General features: G+C 37.9%; 1 protein-coding gene across 1 annotated transcript; it reads left to right on the top strand.

The window, feature by feature from the left end:
* Nucleotides 1–1,597: 1,597 nt before the first annotated feature.
* Nucleotides 1,598–27,243, top strand: LOC133561431 (sodium-dependent neutral amino acid transporter B(0)AT1-like). The gene is made up of 12 exons (XM_061914725.1): nt 1,598–1,837; nt 8,606–8,746; nt 8,811–8,948; nt 9,017–9,198; nt 9,280–9,390; nt 15,389–15,501; nt 15,584–15,712; nt 15,787–15,943; nt 21,414–21,618; nt 21,693–21,852; nt 26,211–26,373; nt 26,445–27,243. The coding sequence occupies exons 1-12, from the start codon at nt 1,639–1,641 to the stop codon at nt 26,619–26,621; spliced, it is 1,875 nt and encodes a 624-aa protein (XP_061770709.1). The 5' UTR covers nt 1,598–1,638; the 3' UTR covers nt 26,622–27,243.
* The last annotated feature ends 525 nt before the right edge of the window (nt 27,244–27,768 follow it).

The raw sequence follows: 27,768 nt of genomic DNA, 5'->3' as shown, positions 1-27,768 counted from the left end.
TACTTGATCATTTTGCGATATTGCCATATTTTTGCTGAAAGGATTTAGTAGACAACATCCACGATAAAGTACGCAACTGGAGAAAAGCCCTGCCTCTACCTGAGGTCGCAGACGATGACGTCACATGTTGATGGCTCCTCATATATTCACATTGATTTTAATGGGAGCCTCCAACAAAAAAAGCTATTCGGACCGGGAAAACGACAATTTCCCCATTATTTTGAGCGAGGATGAAAGATTTGTGTTTGAGGATATTGATAGCGACGGACTAGAAAAAAAAAAAAAAAACAGGTTAAAAAAAAAAACAGGTTAAAAAAAAAAACGCGATTGCATTGAGACGGATTCATATGTTTTCAGAGACATTTACAAGGATAATTCTGGCAAATTCCTTATCTTTCTATTGTGTTGCTAGTGTTTTAGTGAGTTTAACAGTACCTGATAGTCGGAAGTGTATGTTCACGACCGGGTGCTGACGCGCAGTGTCTCAGGGAAGTCGATGGCAGCTTTATGGACGGCACAAGCTCAGCTGATATCCAGTAAGAAGCGACTTTTTAACCACAATTTTCTCACCGAAACCTGCTGGTTGACATTCGGTCGGGATCCATGTCCGCTCTGATCCATAGTAAAGTTTCACCTCCCTGAATTTTAAACAAGGAATCACTGTGTGTTTGTGTGGCTAAAGGCTAAAGCTTCCCAAATCCGTCTTTCTACTATGACTTCTCCATTATTAATTGAACAAATTGCAAAGGATTCAGCAACATAAATCTCCAAAATACTGTGTAATTATGCCGTTAAAGCAGACGACTTTTAGCTGTGAGTGTGTGCAGCGCTCATATTTCCTAACAGCCCGTGACGTCAAACGTACACGTCATCATTACGTGACGTTTTCAAGAAAAAACTCCCGGGAAATTTAAAATTGCAATTTAGTAAACTAAAAAGGCCGTATTGCATGGTGGGTAGTAGTGGGTTTCAGTAGGCCATTAGGGCCAAGCAGAATAAGGCATTAATAAGTACTTATTAATGACTAATTAAGAGACAATTTGTTACTAATTCACATGTTGATGAGCAACCAATTAATGGTGAATATGTGTTCCCCGTACTAAAGTGTTACCCTGAATTGTACTGCTGATACTGTACTGAACAACCAAAGTTACATTTCTAGTGTCGTGGTGATGGTTACTTTTTGCCATCAGTGGCAACCAAATATGTCAAAAAAAGTAATGCAATAGTATCATTCTCAAATGTTCTGGTTTAAAATATTGTTATCCATAACACTGACTGACATACAGACACATTGTACAGTTTCAGTGGTTTTACATTGCAACAGTTTTGCTGAGATGGTGATTATCAAGGTCATCCTGTACAGTAAATATCATTAAAGTTAAATTCTGCCTTTCCCATAAAGTTTAAAGAGCAATAACTCATCTTGAGCAGATAAGACGCCACACAAGTGTCATGTGTGTCGCTGCCGCCCTTCAACAGGTGTCCCACCTCCAGCAGCCTGATGCTCACCAACACCACTCCTTTGTCAATGAATAACAGAGCTGCACTTTATAAGTTGGAGACATCATTTACACCCCAAAAGCGTACACTACGCCACTGTGTCACCACCACAATAACACAAGTGTTTGACGGATCATGAAGCTCACACTTCCTAACCCGGGCCTGGATGACAGAATACTGTCCCACAAGCAGCTGGACAAGCTGGAGCACGACGAGGCCGGGGACAGGCCCAAGTGGGACAACAAGACCCAGTACATGCTGACCTGCGTGGGCTTCTGTGTAGGACTGGGAAATGTCTGGCGCTTCCCTTATTTGTGTCAGAGTTATGGAGGAGGTGGGTGACACCCGATACACTTCATGTACCCTAAATGCTCCAATTAGAGATCATTCACAGGGCGGGGCCTTAATTGGAGGTAAGTAATACTTGGAGAGCGGGTTACATCTCTGACATTTCAAAAATATTTTGTTTTTTTGATTGATTGATACTTTTATTAGTAGATTGCACAGTACAGCTTTTTCCATACAATTGACCACTAAATGGTAACACCTGAAGAAGTTTTTCAACTTGTATAACTTGGGGTCCACGTTAATCAATTCATGGTAACAGTTTAGTATGGGGAACATACTCACCATTAATTAGTTGCTTATTAACATGCACATTAGTAACGTATTGGCTCTTAATTAGTCATTATTAACTACTTAATGCCTTATTCTGCATATCCTTATCAAACAACCAGTAAGCCATTAACTAAGAGTCTTCGCTCAATAACCTCAGAATTATTGCTTGACCCTAACCCTAACCTTATGTTCCCCTAGTGTCCTAATAACTCTAAATTTAGTCTTTGTTTGATTGATTTATTGATTGAAACTTTTATTAGCAGATTGCACAGTACAGTAAATATTCCGTACAATTGACCACTAAATAGTAACACCCGAAAAAGTTTTTCAACTTGTTTAAGTCGGGGTCCATGTTAATCAATTCATGGTACAATTATATACTATCATCATAATACAGTCATCACACAAGTTAATCATCAGAGTATATACATTGAATTATTTACATTATTTACAATCTGGAGGGTGAGATGAGGAGATTTTGGTTGATATCAATACTTCAGTCATCAACAATTGCATCATCAGAGAAATGGACATTGAAACAGTGTAGGTCTGACTTAGTAGGATATGTACAGCGAGCAGAGAACATAGTGAGTTCAGATAGCATAGGAACAAATATATACATTAGAAATACATTTGATTATTTACATTAGGTTATTTACAATCCGGGGAGACGGAATGTGAAGGGGGGATGGTATTAGTAAATGGTTGAAGTTGCTTGGAGGTGTTGTTTTAGTGCGGTTTTGAAGGAGGATAGAGATGCACTTACTTTTACACCTGTTGGGAGTGCATTCCATATTGATGTGGCATAGAAAGAGAATGAGTTAAGACCTTTGTTAGATCGGAATCTGGGTTTAATGTGGTTTGTGGAGCTCCCCCTGGGTTTTGTGGTTATGGGGGTCATTAAGGAAGAAATTTGACATGTACTGCGGTATCAGCGAGGTATAGCGGATTTTATAGACTAGGCTCAGTGCAAGTTGTTTTACTCTGTCCTCCACTACTTACTTAGAATATGATCCCCATACTAAAGTGTTAACAATATTTCTATATAGTATCCCGATATTCTCAAAACAATGTTACTCATCTCACCATATGAGATATAACTTACTTCACCAATTATTATTTATTTTTATTGTGATTACTTATGGAGTATATTGTGAATAAATTTAGAACAGGAAGTGAACAAAAGTTTTAGCAACTGTTATGTGAAAAAAAAGGGGTAGGATTGAATAAACTCTGTTTCTTCCTACTCCTTTTCGAATTTGTTGAAAAGAGAAACTGGAAAAGGCGATGTATTATGTTGTATGCTTGCATGTACCAAATAAACTCAAACTCAACCCAACTCAAGATAAGACGTTTATATTATCTACAAGGCTGCCATTCTTGTTAAGTCCACGTGACGGACTGAAAAACATGCTGCCACAGCGGTTTAGTTTTATGTTTGCATGTGTCCTATTACAGCCAGACCTCCAACACAATGTGTTCTTTGGCGCTGGTCGCCTTTGAAGTTGGGATATTGATTGGGAAGTCTATGTAAAGCACTTTGAGTCACTAGAAAGAACCGCTATATAATTATCAATCAATTAATGTTTGTTTATATAGCACTAAATCACAAGTGTCTTAAAGGGCTGCACAAACCACAACCTCGGTACAGAGCCCACATACAGTGGGGCAAAAAAGTATTTAGTCAGCCACCGATTGTGCAAGTTCTCCCACTTAAAATGATGACAGAGGTCTGTAATTTTCATCATAGGTACACTTCAACTGTGAGGGACAGAATGTGAAAAAAAAATATCCAGGAATTCACATTGTAAGAATTTAAAAAAATGTATTTGTAAACTATGGTGGAAAATAAGTATTTAGTCAACCATTCAAAGCTCTCACTGATGGAAGGAGGTTTTGGCTCAAAATCTCACGATACATGGCCCCATTCATTCTTTCCTCATCACGGATCAATCATCCTGTCGCCTTAGCAGAAAAACAGCCCCAAAGCAGGATGTTTCCACCCCCATGCTTCACAGTAGGTGTGGTGTTCTTGGGATGCAACTCAGTATTCTTCTTTCTCCGAACACGAGTTGAGTTTATACCAAAGAGTTCTATTTTGGTTTCATCTGACCACATGGCATTTTCCCAATCCTCTGCTGTATCATCCATGTATCCATTTTGGTATAAACTCAACTTGTTGTGTTTGGAGGCAGAAGAATACTGAGTTGCATCCCAAGAACACCATACCTACTGTGAAGCATGGGGGTGGAAACATCATGCTTTGGGGCTGTTTTTCTGCTAAGGGGACATGACGATTGATCCGTGTTAAGGAAAGCATGAATGGGGCCATGTATCATGAGATTTTGAGCCAAAACCTCCTTCCATCAGTGAGAGCTTTGAATGGTTGACCAAATACTTATTTTCCACCATAATTTACAAATAAATTCTTTAAAGTTCCTACAATGTGAATTCTTGGATTTTTTTTTTCACATTCTGTCTCTCACAGTTGAAGTGTACCTATGATGAAAATTACAGACATCTGTCATTATTTTAAGTGGGAGAACTTGCACAATCAGTGGCTGATTAAATACTTTTTTGCCCCACTGTAAGGGCAAGGAAATCTCACACCCATTATAATTCACTTCACTATAGTCAAGTGATAAATACCACATTTATATGAGTATAAGAGTATTTTTCTCTTGAAAATTGTCTACACAAAAAAAAGAAAATAGGGTCCAATATTTGTGCTTTTTGAATAAGCTTTTTCTCCTGTCACTCATTTAGTGACACTGTGGAAACCCTGCTTTTACGTCACATACGCTGTCTCTTGTCGCATAAATGCTACGAACTTTGCATACTTTATGTATTTTTGACCTAAATTACAAATTTTCAATAATTAAAAAAAAACATCAATGCTATTATAATATTGACCGAACCAATCCTAGTGGGCTGTTCCGTATTGTGACCACTGATTGGCTCAGCCTCAGGCAGCATTACTATATTAGATGGAACAGACATTTTCAATGACCAAAAAAGTTTGGAATCTATGAAAATAGTGTAATAGTGGGTGTTATTTAAAGTCCAGAGTGGGGGTACTAAAAAAATTGTTTTATTTATTCCGATTCTAATTCGATTCATAATAATCGATAATTGATCTGGTAACACTAAATGGTCCCCTAGTGTGTGAATGTGAGTGTGAATGTTGTCTGTCTATCTGTTTTGGCCCTGTGATGAGGTGGCGACTTGTGCAGGGTGTACACCGCCTTCCGCACAAATGCAGCTGGGATAGACACCAGCACCCCCTGCGACTCCGAAAAGGACAAGCGGAAGAAAGTGGATGAATGATCTCTCTGTATCTCTCTCTGTCTGTCTCTCTTTCTCTCTCTCTCTCTCTCCCTCTCCCGCTCTCTTCCTCTCTCTCTCAATCTCTACAGTACAGGCCACACCTTCTCATTCAATGCATTCTCTTCATTTTCATGACTACTTACATTGTAGATTGTCACTGAAGGCATCAAAACTATGAATGAACACGTGGAGTTATGTACTTAACAAAAAAAAAAAATTGAAATAACTGAAAACGTGTTTTAAATTCTAGTTTCTTCAAAATAGCCACCCTTTGTTTTGATTACTTTTTTGCACACTCTTGGCATTCTCTCGAAGAGCTTCGAGCACACCTGTGAATTAAAAATTATTTCAGGTGACTACCTCTTAAAGCTCATCGAGAGAATGCCAAGAATGTGCGAAAAAGGAATCGGAGCAAAGGGTGGCTATTTTGAAGAAACAAGAATACAAAACAGGCTTTCTGTTATTTCACCTTTTTTGTTAATTACATAACTCCACATGTGTTCATTCATAGTTTTGATGTCTTAAGTGACAATCTACAATAGGGCTGTGCATCTTTGGGTGTCCCACGATTCGATTCAATATCGATTCTTGGGGTCACGATTCGATAATATATAGATTTTTTTGATTCGATTCGATTCTCGATTCAAAAACAATTTTTTTCCCGATGGGGTCCCTGCGGGTGGGGTGGGTGGTCCCCGCGGCCCTGCGCTGGGTGGTCCTGTGGCGGCCGGCTCGGGTGGGGTGGCCTGGTGTGGGCCGCGCCGTGCTCCCCGGGGGTGGGGGTGGGGTCGGGGGGGCCCGGGTGCTGGTGGGGCGGGGGCGGTCTTCCCGTCCGGCTGCGGGGAGTGTCTGGGTACCCCCGGGCGGGGCGTCCCGTTTTTCTGCCCGTGTGGGGGGTTCTCTCTCGCTGGCTTGGGGTCTGGCTGTCCGCTGCTTCTCTCGTGCCCTGTCCTCTGCCGTGCGTGTCTGTCTGCGGCCTGCTGCCGGCTCTTCCAGGCGACGCGGTGGGCCGGGCTCTGGGGTTCCCGCCGCTGGCCGGTCTGGCTGCATGGGGCGGGTGATCCCTGGTTCCCTGGGCACCACACCTGCTGTTTGGGTTGGGCTCTCTGGGCGGCTGGGTCCGCACTCTGGCTCCCACGCACACTAGGGCTCAAATATATTGTACATACAAACACACATATACTAACACAACACACACCGTTACTCATACATACAAACGTCCATACATTGGTACCTACGCTCCCACATACATACACAAATACATTACATATCTACATACTCCAAGTCCGCCCATCCACGTGCACATTCATGGTACGAACATACATATACTGTACATATACATTCACTGTACAAACATTCATATACACATTCTGTTCATATACAAGTACATATACATACATACACTCATGCACATAATCATGTTTCATCAAATATATATCAATGCTGTTGCCCTAGGGTAAACTGGGTAACACAAGGCATATTGACAGAGCTTAAACCATTGTTACTATAACAATCTACAAGATTAATATAGGTTGCCTCTCTCTCTTCCCTTTCATCTTTCGGTATTCCTTCTTCTTTTTTCCTTTTTTTTCCTTTTTCTTTTATTTTTTTAAATTGTTATTATCTTTCTGGCTATCATTATGTATACGTATTGTTGCATTTGAACAACTGTATTGTTGATAATAGAGTTAATCTATTGGTTTTGTTCATGATCAATAGCGCTTTTTCTATTGGTATTTGTATTGCTCCAGTTTTAGTGTAAAAATGCTCATTGTCATTACTATATTATTTATTTCACTAACTGCTTATTTGCTATCACTTTTACGATCATATTTGTACATATTATGTATGTACTGGTGTTGTTCTATTGTTGTTGTTGTTATTGTTGTATTTGCTGTTGTTGTTTTTGTCTCTCTGTCTAATCCCCCTCTTATCCCCACAATTTCCCCCTCTGTCTTCCTTTTTTTTCTTTCTATCCCCTCCTGCTTCGGCCCGGCTGCACCAAATGATAATATAAATACATTTAATAAAGTCACATTCAAATAAGACAACAAGAGAAGTATCTTACACTTCTCTTTTGTAAAGTAAATCTGAACAGCCGATATGGGCATCTACATCAACTATATGATTTGCCTAAGAAGCTGGACAGGACAAAAAAATAAAAAATAAAAAATAAAAGGATTGTGTATTCATTCAATACATAGGATTTCAGCAGGATCTACCCCAGTCTGCTGACATACGAGCAGAGTAGTAGATTTTTGTGAAAAGCTTTTATAATTGTAAAGGACAATGTTTTATCAACTGATTGCAATAATGTAAATTTGTTTTAACTATTAAACAAACCAAAAATATGACTTCTTTTATCTTTGTGAAAACATTGGACACAGTGTGTTGTCAAGCTTATGAGATGCGATGCAAGTTTAAGCCACTGTGACACTTTCTTTTATTTTTATAAATGTCTAATGATAATGTCAATGAGGGATTTTTAATCACTGCTATGCTGAAATTATAACTAATATTGATACTGTTGTTGATGATATTAATTTTTGTTTCGATACTTTTGGTTTGTTCTGTGTCGTGTTTGTGTCTCCTCTCAATTGCTCTGTTTATTGCAGTTCTGAGTGTTGCTGGGTCAGGTTTGGTTTTGGAATTGGATTGCATTGTTATGGTATTGCTGTGTAGTGGTTTGTTGGATTGATAAAAAAAAAAAATAATAAAAAAAATAAATAAATAAAAAAAAAAGCGATTTTTTAAAAATTTGAATCGATTCTGAATCGCACAACATAAACGATTCGATTCGTATTCGAATCGTTTTTTTCCCACACCCCTATTCTACAATGTAAATAGTCATAAAAAGAATGAAAATGCATTGAATGAGGAGAACTTGTGTACTATATATATATATACATATATATGTTTTTTTAAGATTACATTTCTGGATAAAAAACAATAAACAGCTATAATTTTTGTTATTATTGTTATTATTTTATTATACAGTCATCACCCCAAGAATCAGAATCAAATGGAATCGTGAGTTGGCCAACGATTTCCACTTCTAATCTCCAGGGCTCTCATAAAATTGTAATGAATTCCAACGGTTGAGGGATGCTTTTTCCAAAACGTTGCGAGGCGAATAAAGACCGACTGTTTCTTGCAGGGGCCTTTATGATTCCCTTTCTAATCCTGCTGGTCCTTGAAGGCATCCCACTTTTATATATTGAGTTTGCCATCGGTCAGCGTTTGAGGGGAGGCAGTCTAGGAGTGTGGTCCTCCATTCATCCTTACCTGACTGGGATTGGTGAGTGCCTATTGTAAGTTGAAGTAAAACGTAAGAAAAATAAATCAACATTTTGTATGTCTAGGTATCGCCTCCATGTGTGTATCGATAACCATCAGTCTGTACTACAACACCATTATTGCTTGGATTCTTTGGTACTTCTTCAACTCCTTTCAAGAGCCTTTGCCCTGGAGTCAGTGTCCTATGAATGACAACCTAACAGGTACAGCAGGACCACCACTCAACAATACTTGTGAATTAGGGAGAAAAAAAGTGATTTCATGTTCGCAGGACTGGTCTTCGAGTGTGAAAGGAGCTCGCCTGTGGACTATTTCTGGTACAGGGAGACATTAAACACCACCACCAACATCGTGGATGATGGTGGGATACAGTGGTGGACTTTACTGTGTCACATCTGTGCCTGGTCTGTACTTTACATATGCATTGTTCGTGGTATCGAGACTACAGGGAAGGTACAGAATAACTTCCTAATGACATGATATAAAATACTCTGTTCACTTATAATAATGATGATGTGTTTATTCATCTTGAAGGCTGTGTATGTGACTTCAACGCTTCCGTATGTGGTGCTGACCATCTTTCTGATAAGAGGGCTGAGCCTGAAAGGATCTTTGAGTGGGCTCAAGTTTCTTTTCACACCCAATGTAAGTTAATTGTTTTTGTTTATTCAAAGCACTTTAAAAAACTTTGTGAATTTATTAATACTAAACTAATGCTTTTTATTATTTTCAATCAATCAATCAATGTTTATTGATATAGCCCCAAATCACAAATGTCTCAAAGGACTGCACAAATCATTACGACTACAACATCCTCGGAACACACTTTTCCTCAATTTTGAATATTTAAATACAATGAAAAATTCTGGGAAATTAATTTCCGCCATTTTCCAAATTCTGAAAGTAAAAATATAACGATACATACACATGTGGCTAACATGCATGTAAAGTGTTTGCATGCTAGAAAGATGACACTAAGTAATAATATTCATGACTTTTATCTAACAACTACACATACGGCTAACATGCATGCTAAGTGTTAGCAAGATAGCGCCGAGTAACAACACTGCATCTATGAATTTTTGTTTTATAACTACACATTTAGTTAAAATACATGCTAAGTGTTAGAATGCTACATGATTTTATCAAGTGACAATACCCATGACTTTTAGTTTTACACCTACACAATTAGCTAATATGCATGACAAGTGTTAGCATGCTTGCAAGAAAACACCAGGTAATGATATTCAATACTTTAAGTTTTAAATATAACTAACATGCATGCTAAACGTGAACATTGTAGCAGTGAAGTGAAGTGAATTATATTTATATATTGCGCTTTTTCTCTAGTGACTCAAAGCGCTTTACATAGTGAAACCCAATATCAAAGTTACATTTTTAAACCAGTGTGGGGGGGAACTGGGAGCAGGTGGATAAAGTGTCTTGCCCAAGGACACAACAGCAGTAACTAGGTTGGCAGAAGCGGAGATCGAACCAGGAACCCTCAAGTTGCTGGAACGGCCACTTTACCAACCGAGCTATACCTCTCCAAGATCGCAGAGAGTAACAATATCCATTACTTTTACTTTCATACCTACACAATTGGCTAAATAAAATGCGGCTAAAAAGTGGCAGCAATGCACGCGAGCAAGAAAGCGGCAAGTAACAATCCATGACTTGAAATTTTTTACCTACTATTAGATAATGCATGCTAAGTATTAGCATAACACCAATTAACAATATGTATGACTTTTAGTTTACACAACAGGCTAACATACATGCTGAGTGTTTGCATGATAGCAAGATAATACTAGCTAACAATATGTGTTAGTTTTAAAGCTACACAATTGGTTAAAATGCTAACAGTTAGCATGTTAGCACTAAGTACAAAGAGGTCAGATGTCCCGGATGAATTGAGCATTTTGACTTCGGAACAGTTTGAAACAATTGTGGTTGATTGTAAGACAAAACCAAAAAATATCAATTGGAATTTCAGAAATTTGACTTTTCACTTCCTGTTTGCAACTTTGATAAATTCATATGGGAGACATTTTCAATTCACTTCGGAATATTGCATGAATCTGTACAATACATACTTGCCAACCTTGAGACGGGGGCGTGGTTAAGAGGGGTGGCGTATAATTTACCAACTCGAGTATTATATATATATTTCATATATATATATATATATATATATATATATATATATATATATATATATATATATATATATATATATATATATATATATATATATATATATATATATGTATATATATATATATATATATATACATATATATATATATATATATATATATATATGTGTGTGTGTGTGTGTATGAAATACTTGACTTTCAGTGAATTCTAGCTATATATATTTATTTTATTATATATATGAATAAAATAAATAGTTGAATTTCGGACGGCACTTATCAAATACACAGTAATAAAAACATTTGTTCTACTAACTGTACTGTGCTTGCTGGTTACTAAAAAAAAAACACACTTACCTTTCACTATTTGAGTAACCTTTGTTCTGCCATTTGCGTATTGGCGAGCGATCTCCGTATCCGGGAACATCCTTCACGGATTTTGTTGTAGACATCCGCAAATGAGAACCGGATGTTGCTTTCAGCTATCAGCATAGCCATCTTTGTCTCAGCATAAGCAATACGATATTATTTCTTTAGGGTGTGTGACAGGAAAAAAGCTCCAAAGAAGTTTTTTTGGCTCCGCCTGTTGGTTTCCATCTATGCATCTCTTGTACCCAAACATATTTTAAATCTAGAAGACAAAAAAAAAAACATTTTGTCTTCAGGTTTATATGGAATATTACTAACAAATACTACTATTTCGTTTTTCTTTATGCCTTAAAAGGAGCATGATTGCAAGCCTATGTCTACTATGGAGAAGATGACAGATGAGATGATTACATATACATTGAAAAAGGCCATATACTGTACATTTAACATGAAAACATATATCCATCCATTCATTTTCTACTGATTGTCCATTTTAGGGGTCACGGGGGGCGCTGGAGCTTATCATATATCCATGGCTTTAATTGTTTTCAAGCCTGTTAGTAAGCACAAATGCGAAAAAATTATAGCACTGACTTCCATGAAACTTGTCATAAAAGTATGGATATACAGTTGCTGTATTTGTTGTACAGTAGAGGTGTACGAAGAAATCGATTCACATCCAAATAGATTCTTGTTCATCCTGATTCAAAACATTTTTTATATATATGTATAAATATTGTAAAAATATGTTTTTAAGCCACCTCCATGCCACTAGAAAAAGCTTTTCCAAAGTTTAACCTGTTTTCAAAAAGTTTCATAAAAATCATTACACCGAACAATACATTGTGAGAATTGGCTTGAATTATCTATGGCCCCCGGGATGATAATTGATTAGCATTAGAACCGGCCCGCAAGCTACAGCCACCTGCTGCTGTTTTGCACTCACCAATGCTCTATCAGTGTTGGCGCTAGAAATGTTCAAAATGGCCGAGGACCCAATTATGTCATTAAAACTGGGTCCCACAGTAGATTTTTGGGGTCCAACGTTTTTGTAACCGTTTTGAAAACAAATGATAAATGTATGCATTATCCTGTTATATCTCACATTCTATCAATCAATCATCAATCAATCAATGTTTATTTGTACAGCCCTAAATCACAAGTGTTTCAAAGGGCTGCACACATACTTGCCAACCCTCCCGATTTTTCCGGGAGACTCCTGAATTTCAGTACCCCTCCCGAAAATCTCCAGGGGAACTTCTCACGATTTCCACCCAGACAACAATATTTGGGGCATGCCTTAAAGGTCTTTAAGCCTAAAAAGAAAGGTCTTTTATCAATGCGTATTACCAACCATGACATATGGAGCTGAAACCTGGGCATTGTCAAATAAAATGGAAAAGAAAATAGCAGCAGCACAACACAATATGGAAAGAAATATGCTCGGAATCACATATAAAGACAGAAAAACAAATGAATAGGTGTGAAAACAAACGCAAGTCCAAGACATTATGAGAACTATCAAATTAAGTAAGTGGAAGTGGGCTGGACATATCAGTAGGAGAACAGATAATAGATGGACTTCCCTAATTAAATCATGGAGACCCATGGATGGGAACAGAAATAGAGGAAGACAGAGAGTGAGATGCCAAGATGAAATAGACAAATATTGGGGAACAGTGCAGTGTCAGGGAGCAGCTAGAGATTGTTCACTATGGCAGAAACATGCTGAGGCTCATCCAGCAGTGGACTGACAACGGCTGATGATGATTAAAGGCAATGCCTTTAACGTCCTCTACAACCTGTCGTCATGTCCGCTTTTCCTCCATACAAACAACGTGTCGGCCCAGCCTCATATTATATGCGGCTTTTACGCACGCACGCACGCAAGGCATTTTTGATGAACACAGCCATACAGGTCACATTGAGGGTGGCCGCATAAACAACTTGAGTACTGTTACAAATATGTGCCACACTGTGAACCCAAACCAAACAAGAATGACAAACACTTTTCAGGAGAACATCTGCACCGTAACACAACATAGACACAACAGAACAAATACCCAGAACCCCTTGCAGCTCTAACTCTTCCGGGACACTACAATATTAACCCCCGCTACCACCAAACCTGCCCCCCCCACCCACCACCACGCCTATCTCCCGAATTCGGAGGTCTCAAGGTTGGCAAGTATGGCTGCACAAGCCACAACGACATCCTCGGTTCAGGTTCTATATTGTGTTTTGGAAAAAGGTTGTCATAAACGTTACTTAATTCATTAAAAAAACAATACAAAAGAAAACAAATTTTTATGCATACCTAAATGTATTCAGTTGGAAACATTCATTCACTTTCTTCATTCCTTCATGGATCTAAATTTTACTGCTCCTGGTAGTTTTTTCTATATTTTCATTGTAATATTTTCAGAAGGTATTTGTTCTGTTTTTCGCCAAAGTAAGGCAAAGAAAAAATCTGAAGTTGTCATTATTTTTTAGTTTTAATGCCATAATTTTAATTGTCCAGCCTGCGTGTGCACAGATTTTCCTCCATTCGGCTCCAGAGATAAAATGAGTTTGAATCAAGAATGGATTCTGAATGGAACCATCACCTCAGAGATCAGATTAAATCATTAGATGTCCAAAGATGGGCAGCACGGTGGGGGATGGGTTAGTGCGTCTGCCTCACAATACGAAGGTCCTGAGTAGTCCTGGGTTCAATCCCGGGCTCGGGATCTTTCTGTGTGGAGTTTGCATGTTCTCCCCGTGACCGCGTGGGTTCCCTCCGGGTACTCTGGCTTCCTCCCACCTCCAAAGACATGCACCTGGGGATAGGTTGATTGGCAACACTAAATGGTCCCTAGTGTGTGAATGTGAGTGTGAATGTTGTCTGTCTATCTGTGTTGGCCCTGTGATCAGGTGGCGACTTGTCCAGGGTGTACCCTGCCTTCCGCCAGATTGTAGCTGAGATACAGTGGGGCAAAAAAGTATTTAATCAGCCACCGATTGTGCAAGTTCTCCCACTTAAAATGATGACAGAGGTCTGTAATTTTCATCATAGGTACACTTCAACTGTAAAAGACAGAATATGGAAAAAAAAAAATCCAGAAATCCACATTGTCGGAATTTGAAATAATTTATTTGTAAATTATGGTGGAAAATAAGTATTTGGTCAACCATTCAAAGCTCTCACTTATGTAATGAGGTTTTGGCTCAAAATCTCACGATACATGGCCCCATTCATTCTTTCCCTAACACGGATCAATCGTCCTGTCCCCTTAGCAGAAAAACAGCCCCAAAGCATGATGTTTCCACCCCCTTGCTTCACAGTAGATATGGTGTTCTTAGGATGCAACTCAGTATTCTTCCTCCAAACACGACCAGTTGAGTTTATACCAAAATGGATACATGGATGATACAGCAGAGGATTGGGAAAATGTCATGTGGTCAGATGAAACCAAAATAGAACTTTTTGGTATAAACTCAACTTGTCGTGTTTGGAGGAAGAAGAATACTGAGTTGCATCCCAGGAACACCACACCTACTGTGAAGCATGGGGGTGGAAACATTATGCTTTGGGGCTGTTTTTCTGCTAAGGGGACAGGACGATTGATCCTTGTTAAGGAAAGAATGAATGGGGCCATGTATCGTGAGATTTTGAGCCAAAACCTCCTTCATCAGTGAGAGCTTTGAATGGTTGACCAAATACGTATTTTCCACCATAATTTACAAATAAATTCTTTAAAATTCCTACAATGTGAATTCCTGGATTTTTTTTTCACATCCTGTCTCTCACAGTTGAAGTGTACCTATGATGAAAATGACAGACCTCTGTCATCCTTTTAAGTGGGAGAACTTGCACAATCGGTGGCTGAGTAAATACTTTTTTGCCCCACCGTAGGCACCAGCGCCCCCCGCGACTCCAAAGGGAATAAGCGGTAGAAAATGGATGGATGGATGTCCAAAGATTCACACTCCTATTGTATAGTTTATCAGCCTATTTGTCTGAGTAATCTACTCAACCAGTTGCATGTACCTAAGCATGTGGTTGCAGTATTCGTGCAGCAATACTAATTGCTTCAAAAACAAGTTTATGTTTATGATGAAATGTTTCCACTGTGCAGCTGTCAGAGCTGGCTAAACCTGCAACATGGATGAACGCAGGTGCTCAAGTCTTCTACTCCTTCTCTTTGGCTTTTGGCGGCCTCATCTCCTTCTCCAGCTACAACTCTGTACAGTAAGTGATGACTTACTGTAAGTGATGACTTACTGTACGATGTGAGCCACATGCGCATCATTTGGAATCAATGCTATTCCAGTAACAACTGTGAACAGGACGCTGTGATCATATCCATCATAAACGGCCTGACGTCTGTGTTTGCTGCTACGGTCATCTACACCGTCATTGGCTTCAGGGCCACGCAACGGTTTGACAGCTGCCTTGCTAGGTACGTCACATTCCCGCTCACTTTTATACACCAGACACATTTTTCACTTGATGTATTTCCCTTTTATATTCCAGCAACATCCTGACACTGCTGAATACGTTTGATCTTCCTGAGGGCCACGTCACTGCCAACAACTACACAGAGGCGTTACAACATTTCAATGCAACTCAACCTGGTGTTGTTCAAGGCCTGGACCTGAGCAGCTGTGATCTAAATACATTTCTCAGTGAGGTAGGGATGTAATTACATACATGAAAAGTTCACGTCACGTCATCGTGAGCAAAATTATGATGGTGTGTGTTAATTATGACGGTGTGTGTTATTATGTTGAATGTGCTCAAAATTCACTACTACACACACTGAAATATGTTGAACAAGTTTGTGCATTTTGCAAAATGCTTCACTAGTAGTGTTTTGCTGTTATAATATGTTATCTGTTTTATTGGCCAAGCTTTTATTGTTTTAAATAATGGTTTGTACTAGTGATGTCCCGATACCAATATTTTGGTGCCAATACCAAAATTATTTCGATACTTTTTGGTACTTTTCTAAATAAACGGGATCACAAAAAATTGCATTATTGGCTTTATTTTAAAAAAAAAATCCTCACGGTACATTAAACATATGTTTCTTGTTGCAAGTTCGTCCTTAAATAAAATAGTGAACATACAAGACAACTTGTCTTTTAGTAGTAAGTAAGCAAAAGGATTCCTAATTTATCCGCTGACGTATGCAATTGTGTCATTTTCCATTCTACTAGTTTGTCAAAATTAATAAAGACGAGTGGTAGAAAATGAATTATTCATCTACTTGTTCATTTACTGTTAATATCTGCTTACTTTCTCTTTTAACATGTTCTACACTTCTGTGGACCGGTACTTTTCATAAGCGGTAAAGTACCGAATATGATTCATTAGTATTGCGTACAACCATAGTTTTTACTGTAGCATGTTAAGACTTATTTGAATCTTGAGTGAATTATATTTATGTAGCACTTTTCTCTAATGACTCAAAGCACTTTACATAGTGAAACCCAATATCTAAGTTACATTTAAACCAATGTGGGTGGCACTGGGAGCAGGTGAGTAAAGTATCTTGCCCAAGGACACAACGGCAGTGACTAGGATGGCAGAAGCTGGGATCGAACCTGGAACCCTCAAGTTGCAGGCACGGCCACTCTACCAACCGAGGTATACCGCCCCATTTAAATAAAAAGTGCGTAACAAATAAGTGAAATTGTTATTTATTTTTTCTAAAAGGCGTTGTTGCATTCTACTCTGTTCAGTGGTTCTTGAACGCACTGTAAAAACACCTTTGTCTCGTATTCCTCTGACTATTGAACGATCACTCTGTTGTAAGCAAGCACAGCTTGTAGGTTCAATGTGCATAATTGAATATTTTCTCTGCTCAGACAGCAATGTGTTTATATGAGTTTAGATTGGGGTAAGTCATTTCTTAATGGAGAAAGATGTTACTGTCTCTCATTTTCATCTTAGCACTGTTTATCAAAGTGTAGTTTTTTGATAACTTTAGTTTAATACCAACTGTCGGAATTATTGCCGCAGTTATTGTTATTATCCTTCATGATTAGATCCCTGTAGTGAGGTAAACATTTCATATATCTCAGAATGACTACAGTGGAGCCTGGTCAAGTTAGAGTAGGTTAGAATACCTTAGTTTTTGGTAGTGATCGGCTCTTAAAGGAACAAAAATCAAACTGTATGTAAAACCAAAGAAATTCTTCCCATAAGAAATAATGTACTTTAATTAATAGATTAACCCATTCTTAACACCAACAATGTGAAAACAAAACACATTCTATAAATAATAATTACATTCCTCACAGTAAATAGTCAACACCACTGAGATTTTTTGGGCACATTTTGCGTGGGCAAACAGACTACTTTTTTAATTGCAATGTTTGGCCGTACAGTAACGATAAATCCATCCATCCATCCATTTTCTACCGCTTATTCCCTTTTGGGATCGCGGGGGGCGCTGGTGCCTATCTCAGCTACAATCGGGCGGAAGGCGGGATACACCCTGGACAAGTCACCACCTCATCACAGGGCCAACACAGATAGACAGACAACCTACACACTCACATTCACACACTAGGGCCAATTTAGTGACTCTATTTATAATTCAACATACAGTACATGTTTCAAGAGAATTGGCCATCTTTCATGTCTTTCATGTGTTAATAAATGTTCATTTGTTTAGTAATGAAAACATTTCTATAAGTGAGCTGATGAAGATGTGCTGACTAGTTGTCATGTCTTGTTTTCTTCATTTCTGAGTCTCTTTTGCAAATATTACAGTAAATGCTGTTGTAGACTTTGCATGCAGTTGCAATTCCATTACTTTAGAAGGAAGAAATGTATAAAAAATGGTCTGTTACTGAATTCTGGCCATTAAGTTGTATCTAGTCTTGTGTTGCGCCCTACAAAGGGCTAATACTGTAAGTATTGTACTTATTGCATAACGTAACGTGCATCGTAATTGCAATTTTCCTTACCAGATTTGGAGGTGTTAAAAATCGCTATTTAATATCGTTAATGCTAATCGGTAGAATGTCTATGGAAACCCCAATAAGCATTGAGCGAGAGCATTTCGAAAAGTGGAGCCTTGTTGTACGTTTGAGTGTTTTATCATGCTTTGTTGGTTTTAAAAATTGTAACATTACTTCAAGGTGGTCCGCTCTGAGTGCTGCTTGAGCGTTCGTTTAACCGCCAAGTGTTTGAGCCGATGTTTTGTCTGCAACCCGTCTTGAGGTCACACGCATCAAAAGAATAAAAAATTTGCACCGTATAATTTTACTGGAATCGACACATAGTAGAACTGACAGAATTAAGTCTGTGTCTATGAAACCTGCTCAGTGGTCTAGTGGTTAGAGTGTATGCCCTCAGATCAGTAGGTCGTGAGTTCAAACCCCGGCCAAGTCATACCAAAGACTATACAAATGGGACCCATTACCACTCAACAAGGGTTGGAATTGGAGGTTAAATCACCAAAAATGATTCCCGAGTGCGGCCACTGCTGCTGCTTACTGCTCCCCTCACTTCCCAGGGGGTGGAACAAAGGGATGGGTCAAATGTAGAGTAATTTCACCACACTTAGTTTGTGTGTGATTATCAGTGGTACTTAAACTTTAAAAGTGCTGAATTTGGTACCCATCCTTATGTTCCACACTACAAATGATTAAATGTATGAATAAATAGGTTATGCTGTTTTTTGGAAAGGAAACTGAAAGCGCTCCCAGCATGCCTTGCGGCACCGGAATCTATAACCTGATGCATTACACATTAGATTGCTTAATAGTTTGTAGTAATATGTATATTAAATGACAAAATAAAAAATATAGCATTATCTACCGTAACGTTTGTACTTACGTGAAAGAATCCTTCAATACACAATTACAATTCCACATTACTTGGATTCATGCATGCACAGATGCAGAGGATGCATACATTCTAATTGGGAGAACGTCTCGCTAGAACACTGACTTTGTCAACTGGTGGGTGACACAGGCTGCTGTCTGGGACAACACCTGCTGGAGGTGGCACCAAATTTTAGAATCTACAAATAGTAGTTAGCGTGTCCGCCCTGAGATTGGTAGGTCGTGAGTTCAAACCCCGGCCGAGTCATACCAAAGACTATAAAAATAGGACCCACTACCTCCCTGCTTAGTCAATGTTTACTCAAAGTAAAAACCTTTTGTGGTCGAATATTATATGTGTACTAATATTAGCAAACACAATGCATCATCAATCATAACAGTTCATTAATCAGAAAATATTTTTACAGGGTATAATTTTTGGGTGCACATTTCCATTGAACACGTTACAATAATGTAAGGTTCAAGCTAAAATCCAGTAGGCCTTTTAAACTCAAAGCGTGACCATAATGGTGGAGCGGCTGTGCCAGCAACTTAAGTGTACCAGGTTCGATCCCCGCTTCCGCCATCCCAGTCACTGCCGTTGTGTCCTCGGGCAAGGTACTTTACCCACCTCCTCCCAGTGCCACCCACACTGGTTTAAATGTAACTTAGACAATGGGTGTGGCTATGTAAAGCACTTTGAGTTCTAGAGAAAATGGCTATATAATTCACTTTACAGTTTGAACTCTACTATGTGATATATCGGCGCAATTAGTGGGTTTTGTAATTTTACCAATAACTTATTTTCACACTTGGAAATGTATATACATACATATGTATGTATTATAAAAATATATGTTTATATATGTATTATACATACCGTATTTCCTTGAATTGCCGCAGGGCATATAGTATGCGCCTGCCTTGAATGCTAAGTATTACCGCCGGGTCAAACTCGTGACGTCACAAGTGACACTTCCCCTGTCATAATTTTCAAAATGGAGGAGGCTGATTTCAATACCGGTTATTTGAAATCGCATAAAGGGAAGATGATTAAGAGCTAATCAGTAGCATTTAAGGTCCAAGCTTACATCACACTCACATTTTTACTGCATGCCTTTGGTAAGTCTCCCATCCAAATGCAATAGTGTGATGTTGTTGCGCTATATTATGAACGAGACAGGGTGTTATGTTTTATTTTGAATTATTGGTTTTATTTTGAAGAACCGGATGTCCGGTGCAGGAAGTGACTGCGTTTTTTTTCGGATATTTACTTCCTATTCTATCGGACTTTTGCTGATGAGGTATCACTCCGCCAGAAAAGTAGAGACCTGTTTATGTGTTTCGTGTTTCTAAAACAGGTGGCCAACAAATGATGAAACGACGGAACGGTGGAGTGTCTCTTACTTAAAAAACTACACAACGCAGCATAAGACTCACTACACAAAGGCAAAACCCAGTAACTCAATTTTGGTCAAAACTGAGCTGATAATAATTTTGGAGTTCCTAGGTGATACGCTTTACATTAGTGTATGCGATATTGTAATTTGTTCCGTAAGTAAGCTGTTACGCGCATGGCAGGACCTAGCAACTACCATATAACTGCGTAGATACAACAGAAAAACCTAGTATCTCAAGGGACCAATTGGAGCTTCTTTGTCAGTCGCCTTATTGTCTTTAATGAGACATTTGCACGAATGGGGGCCGACGGTCAATCTGATTATGTGATATTATGGCACGAGGGGATATTTGGAAGATTGGCCCAGGACGTTGCAAGCACCTTCATTAAATGTATTGTTCTTGATTCTTCCCCTTGCATACTCTTTTGGGCAGAAAACTGGAGGTCAAAATAAAAACTGGACGCTGTACACGGCTCCTACCCAATGTGCAAACACAGAATGGGGCCCACCCGAGATTGTGATAAAATATCTGGAGAAAGGGCACGCGTTCATGAGAGCAGATTCAATCCATGGCTCAATCGGCAAGAAAATGAAAGCTCAAGAAAACATCTATAGGTTTGATGACTTTGTAGATCTTTGTAAGACAGCATCAAGATAGATTGGTTTTCCTTTGTTTTCTCAAAATCAGCTAGAAGTGAGTTACTAGGTTTTGCCTTCGGTCGGGAGAAGTGCCGGAGTGAGAAGAGGTTTTAAAATAATTAGCGCATGCTTACTTTTACCGCATGCCTTTGGTAAGCGCAGGAGTGAGAAGAGGTTTTAAATTAATTAGCGCCCCGGGGGCAATTCAAGGAAATACAGTATGTGTATTATGTATAATGCACATACTGTGAGCCCTTCATTGATGTGTTCAATTTTTTTTTAGGGAGTTGAAGGAACGGGTTTGGCATTCATCGTGTTCACTGAGTCTATCACCAAGATGCCCTTTTCCCCTCTGTGGTCGGTCCTGTTCTTCATTATGCTCTTTAGCCTCGGACTGTCGTCTATGTTCGGGAACATAGAAGGAGTTGTGGTTCCGCTGCAGGACCTCAAGGTTTTTCCCAAGAAGTGGCCGAAGGAGGCCATTACTGGTTCGTGTTTGCACACTCTGATGAATATATTGGAAATGGCAAATATATTCTTAATTTTGTGTTCTTCCTTTCAGGTGTGATATGTTTGCTGTGCTGTCTGGTGGGCCTGATCTTTGTCCAAGGCTCAGGGAACTATTGGCTTTCTCTCTTTGACACCTATGGTGGATCCATACCACTGCTGGTCGTTGGGTTCTGCGAGATGTTCTCCGTGGTCTACATTTATGGAATAGACAGGTGATGTGAAATTAATACATTTTTGTACAAAATCATACTAAATGTATTAGTTTGTTGTAGTTAGAGCTGTCAAAGTTATTGCATTAACTCATGCATATAATAACAAAACATTAATCATGGATAAACACAAATTAATCACACAATTTAATTTGTCTGCAGAGATAAGGATAACAAATTGGCGAATGTCTCTTTAAGATAAACATAGATGGTACTTCAGAAAAAACTATTACTATGTTCTGAACAAATAAATGACTTGCTTTCAAGTAAAACATTAAAAAAATGTCACGTAAAAGCCATGTTACGGTACCTAGGTTGGGTGTGATGTCACAACCGGTTGCCGACTCAGGTTATGTTATTTCATAGGAATAAAGTGAAGTGAAATGAATTATATTTATATAGCACTTTTCTCAAGTGACTCAAAGCGCTTTACATAGTATAAAGCACATTTTCAAAAATAAGCGTTTACCACATCAGCCAAGAAATGTCAGTTTACCACTCATTAAAATGTGTTATTTTCTGTCCAAAAATCCTACTAAATGACATTATAAACATACAATTTCAAAGTAATTGAAATCATTTGTTTTTAGAAATTATGTTTCTAAATTACTTCCTCCAAGATATATGTCAAAATACGAACCATCGGCATGCTAAAAATACAATATTTAGTAAGGTAAACCATATATTTGGTCACAATTTCAAAGCTCGGGGTCAGTCATTAGCTACGATGATTTGTATTACTTTTTAGTTGTTTCAGTTATTTTCCCCTCTAGTCACATATCTGCTAATTATTACTATTTATGAATTCACTAGGGTTAGTTAGTTAGCAACATAGCTCAAAAAGGTACATGCAGATTTTGAAGAAACCTTCAAGATATGTCACACATGTAATAAGGAACAAGTAAGGTGATGATCCGGATCAGCGTCAAGACAGAGGAGATAGGACCTGGCAGTATTGGTCTGCGCTGTATGTAACCTTATTTACAAAATCCTACCAAGTTGTCAGTACATTTTGAGCAACATTACTCAAATATTTATTACTATAAATACTGGTATCTATCATAAAAATGCTTTTGTTTGCAAGAGTTTTAAAGCAATGGGTAGCAATATTTTTGAGAACATGTTTTTTTTAGCTAACCCAAGAAATATATCAGTATTCCACTACAATTTAATGTGTTCTAACTCATAAATAAACACTAGCAAAAGACAGATGACAATGGAGCTAATGAAAGTCACTCTATTCCGCCTATAAAGCGCTCTAAAACCTCCATCATCGTTTTATGTCCACACTGCAAGTATATATGTAATGTTGTAACAGGCACATTCCAAATTACATGTAATATTAACGTATTTTCTTTTTATGCATAAGGCGGCAAATTAGTTTCACAGACGCATCCCAGCGTTCGATATTTCCTCTAACAACCACAACAACTACCAATCATGGCAGACTTCATGAGAGACAACAAAGATTACTTTGGGTCAAATGATGAGCCACAACTTCATATTTTTGAGCCTGAATATATAGAAGATGATTTACAAGTTTTAGACGCTGAATAATTAGCAGATCCAGCTTTTAGCACAATTGTTAAGTGCTCAAAAATCACTTACTGTACAATGTCTGCTCTCACTGGGATACCGACTGATGGGATGTTTATATCTTCCCATTTAGATAAAGAATGAATCTTAATCTTTAAAAGTGGGCGCAAACAAGCGTTTTTTGTGTCATTCTCGCCATCTCCGGGTCTAATGTTAGATGATGATATTGTTAAACTGTCAATAGCATTGATTGATTGATTGATTGATACTTTTATTAGTAGATTGCACAGTACAGTACATATTCCGTACAATTGACCACTAAATGGTAACACCCGAATACGTTTTTCAACTTGTTTAAGTCGGGGTCCACGTTAATCAATTCATGGTACTCTACATAAATGTCAATGTTGACTAACTACTCGGTTTATGTCAAAGTTGACACACTTCTCGGTTTATGGCCACAACCTTACTACAGGTAAGAGGCAAGACTTATAATACAGAACAAACTTTTACCAAGTCAGAGGGGATGCAGCAGCTGCAACATAGCAGCAAAAGTTGGTTACTTCTCTGTGATCACGGCGTCGCTAAAAGTAGTTCCTTGGCATTAGCGCTTATAATAACAATCAGGTCACAATATGTAAATAGAGAATTGTTGACAGTTTTTGGTTGTTTTTAGAGGGCTTTATGGGTGCAATAGATTACCCCTATTAGCTGCATTGTTAGCCACCTCATACTTGCCTTATTTTACGAATTACAATGCACAAGAAAATAAAAACATATGTGTGCTTGTCTTACAAGGATTGGAAATGTTAGGCAAAATTCCAATAAAGGTGTGGTTCCCACCTAAGCTATAACAGTGGATGTTTTATGATGTATAATTTTAACTGGATACATTTAAAAACTATTGTTTTTACTAACTTTTTACATGCAATACTTGATACCAAACAAAGGACACTATTAAGCTTCCAATAGGGCCTTTACTTTATTTATAGCTATTTATATTATCTACATTTATGATATAAAGTATAGACAAATTCATTAAAAACTATTTCCAAGCATCTAACAAGGATAGCTCTGTGGTAAAGTGAACAGTCATTAATGTTTACAATGTTCTATCATGTGATGATGTTCTAGCTATTGGCTAAGCACAACAATTGATGTGCTAGAGCAGTGGTTGTCAAACTTTATACAAGGTTTTACCAAGTACCACCATAATGACTAACATTAAAATACAGTTGTGTAGTGGTCCTAAATATTTATCAAAAAAGGTTTTATTCAACAGGTATATTTAATATTTTTGGCCACAGTAACAGTACACACAATTTGAACAGTAACACTGTGTTTGAATATTTTATTAAGCAATGTCTTGGCATACCACAAGATCAGGGGTCCAAAAACTACGGCCAGGCCAGCGTCCAAAATACGGCCCACGGGAAGTCTTAAAGTTTTTTCATTTTTTTATTTGTCCGACTGCTTCTATGTCAGCTACCTCTCTTTGTTTATCATGTCTATTTTCTGCTGGGTCCCATCTCTATTTTATGCTGCCCTTTTTTTTTTGCTGCAGATGTTACATATACTGTAATACTGTACAATCAGGGGTGTCCAACTCCTTTGAGCTCAGGGGTCCCACGGAGGGGGGCTATTAAAATCAAGGCATTGAAACAAAAAAATAGACAACTTCAGATTGTTTTCTTTGTCTTACTTTGGCCAAAAAGAGAACAAAAACATTCCGAAAATATTACAATAAAAGTATAGGAAAAAATACCAGGCAGTGGTAAAGTTTAGATCAGGGTTCCCCAAACTACGGCCCACTAGGGTCCAAAATTCGGCCTGTGGGAATTCTCAAGTTTTTTAAATAAATGTGTCCTTTCTTATCTTATCTATTTTCTTGTTACTCCTAGCCGCTCAGGCATATCATATTGTCTAAAAATGTATTTTACCATCCATAACGTGACATCATCGCGCTCACGCCGCAGTGTCGGGCGGGCGTGTGGCGAGTGGGCGCACGTTTTAGTCAATTAGTGTGTGAAGAAAATATATACAGAATATATATATATATATATATATATATACATACATACATACATACATACATACATACATATATATATATATATATATATATATATATATATATATATATATATATATATATATATATATATATATATATATATATATATATATATATATATATATACAGTCGTGGTTAATTTTATCTCAGCAGCAGGTGATAACTTGCGTTTTCTTCCTGATCGTGGCAGTGACAAAACTGTGCCATGCACTTTATACTTACGAAAAATTGTCTGCACAGTTGCTCTTGGGATCTTAAGCTGCTTTGAAATGGCTCCAAGTGACTTTCCTGACTTGTTTAAGTCAATGATTCCTTTTTTCAGATGTGTGCAACGTTCCTTTGACATTCCCATTGTCGCGTTTGTAACCGAGTCTAATGACTGCATCACATGAGCCCTATGTAAATGGGCTCAGAGAAGTCAACAGGTGTCAATAATCATACCATGAAGCTAATTTGATTTGATTGTCACTTTTCTACATAGCCAAAAATGATAATGTATGTTGTTCTATTTATACTTTTGACGCAACAGATTTGATCACATTTTAATGAACCCATAATAAATTCATAAAAGAACCAAACTTCATGAATGTTTTTGTGGTTCATTTTTTTTAACCCAATGCGACCCCTGCACTAGATGAAGTTCATGCACGCCTACCAGTGGTACAAGTACCATATATTGAGAATAACTGTGCAAGATAAACAAGTAAATCAAGAAAATCAACTTTTTGCCATTAATGTTTTATGTGCTCAGGTTCAACAATGACGTGGAGTTCATGATTGGACACAAACCCAACATGTTCTGGCAGGCAACATGGAGAGTCATCAGTCCTCTCATCATGATCTTCATCGTAATCTTTTACTTCATCACTAAAGTTTCTGAAAAGCTTTCTTACAAAGTCTGGGATCCAGAATCGGTATACGATCGCATTGCATATTTTACTAGGAGACGGTATTTGCTAATAACAAACATGTTATTTATTTTAAGGAGAAATTCCCAACCCTGCAGGAGAAGTCCTATCCACCTTGGATTTATGTGATCATCTTTATCCTGGCAGGAATCCCCAGCCTTGCTATTCCTGGCATAGCTTTATTTAAGTGTGTGAAGGCCAAGAGGACAGACAAGTCAGAGCTTCACCTTCAAATGAGTAATCAGCACAAATGAGCCTCAAGTCTGATTCTTTGCTTTCTGTGATAGCATCGTATTGGATACTGGATTTATTTTTTTAATACGTGTGCAAGTCAAATTAGAGAGTTTAATGTTGTACAGTAAGGTGTCCAGCAGGGGTCAGTGATGTGATTTATTTCCATCCATCCATCCATCCATCCATTTCCTACCACTTGTCCCATCATGAACTTTAAATAATGTATGCACAAAATTAGTTGCAATTTCAAACCACACAAAAAAAGACCAGTTCATTCTTTAATTGTTTTGTTGTATTAGAATATAAAGTAACACACCAGTTAATGCTGTTTATGTTATTCGTATTGAAAAAAAAAACTTACATTTTAGTTTAGGTTGAGACAGAGTAATAGGCATAATAAACCTCACATATTATTTTAGTTATTTCATTATTTCAGTGAAATGCAGTGATTTCACATTAATAATTCATCATCATTTACTGAAAGTCAAGGATAAAATTTTCTCTGCAAAATTGCATTTTACAAGTACGTTGTGTGTTTTATGAATAAGTCATGCTTTGTATATATTTTTTATTTTTTAACATCATTTTGGGAGATATATATTACTGTATTTAGGAGGCTGAAACAGGACAAGATTTGGAATTAGAGAGCTTTTTTTATGGCAATATGTTAAAGTGAGGACTGAGGCTATACCTTATTCACCATTTTCCATGGGGAAGCAGGTTTTGATTGATAATTCTATTCAAATGATTGTTTCTATCTAATTGCACAGACAAGCCACTTCACCGAAATCATGCTGGTCATTTTTGTTCCTACAGAATAGTACAAATTAGTGATTCAACTGAATAATAAATGATGTGAAAGATAGAGCCTTCCCATTAATTAGTCAAGAGATGAATATTATTTTTGAAGCAGAGAAAGAGAGAGAATATGAAAATAACTCGAAACCAGAGCAGAATATGAAACACCATACATTAAAACCATAGACTCATTGTACTTTATGTTAAAATACCTTTTAAAGTGGAATGCAGGGGTTTTCACTAGAGATGTGCATTTATTTGGCCACCAGTCAGTATCGCCGATTTTCATGGAAAAAGTATGTCAATGCATTTTAAAACTGATCATAAACGCAGATCCTGTATTTTTATATAACCACCCGGCTGACATCC

This window comes from Nerophis ophidion, linkage group LG11 (assembly GCF_033978795.1).
Source record: "Nerophis ophidion isolate RoL-2023_Sa linkage group LG11, RoL_Noph_v1.0, whole genome shotgun sequence".
Taxonomy (NCBI): domain Eukaryota; kingdom Metazoa; phylum Chordata; class Actinopteri; order Syngnathiformes; family Syngnathidae; genus Nerophis; species Nerophis ophidion.
The sequence above is the reverse complement of the archived record's forward strand: the minus strand, read 5'-3'. Positions and strand labels throughout refer to the sequence as shown.

Bases quoted from the DNA above. Each gene is read 5' to 3' on its own strand.
- LOC133561431 (XM_061914725.1), top strand. From the start codon at position 1,639: ATGAAGCTCACACTTCCTAACCCGGGCCTGGATGACAGAATACTGTCC. The intron at 15,713-15,786 runs GTACGTCACATT...TTTATATTCCAG, and splicing joins TTTGACAGCTGCCTTGCTAG to CAACATCCTGACACTGCTGA. The intron at 15,944-21,413 runs GTAGGGATGTAA...ATTTTTTTTTAG, and splicing joins TAAATACATTTCTCAGTGAG to GGAGTTGAAGGAACGGGTTT.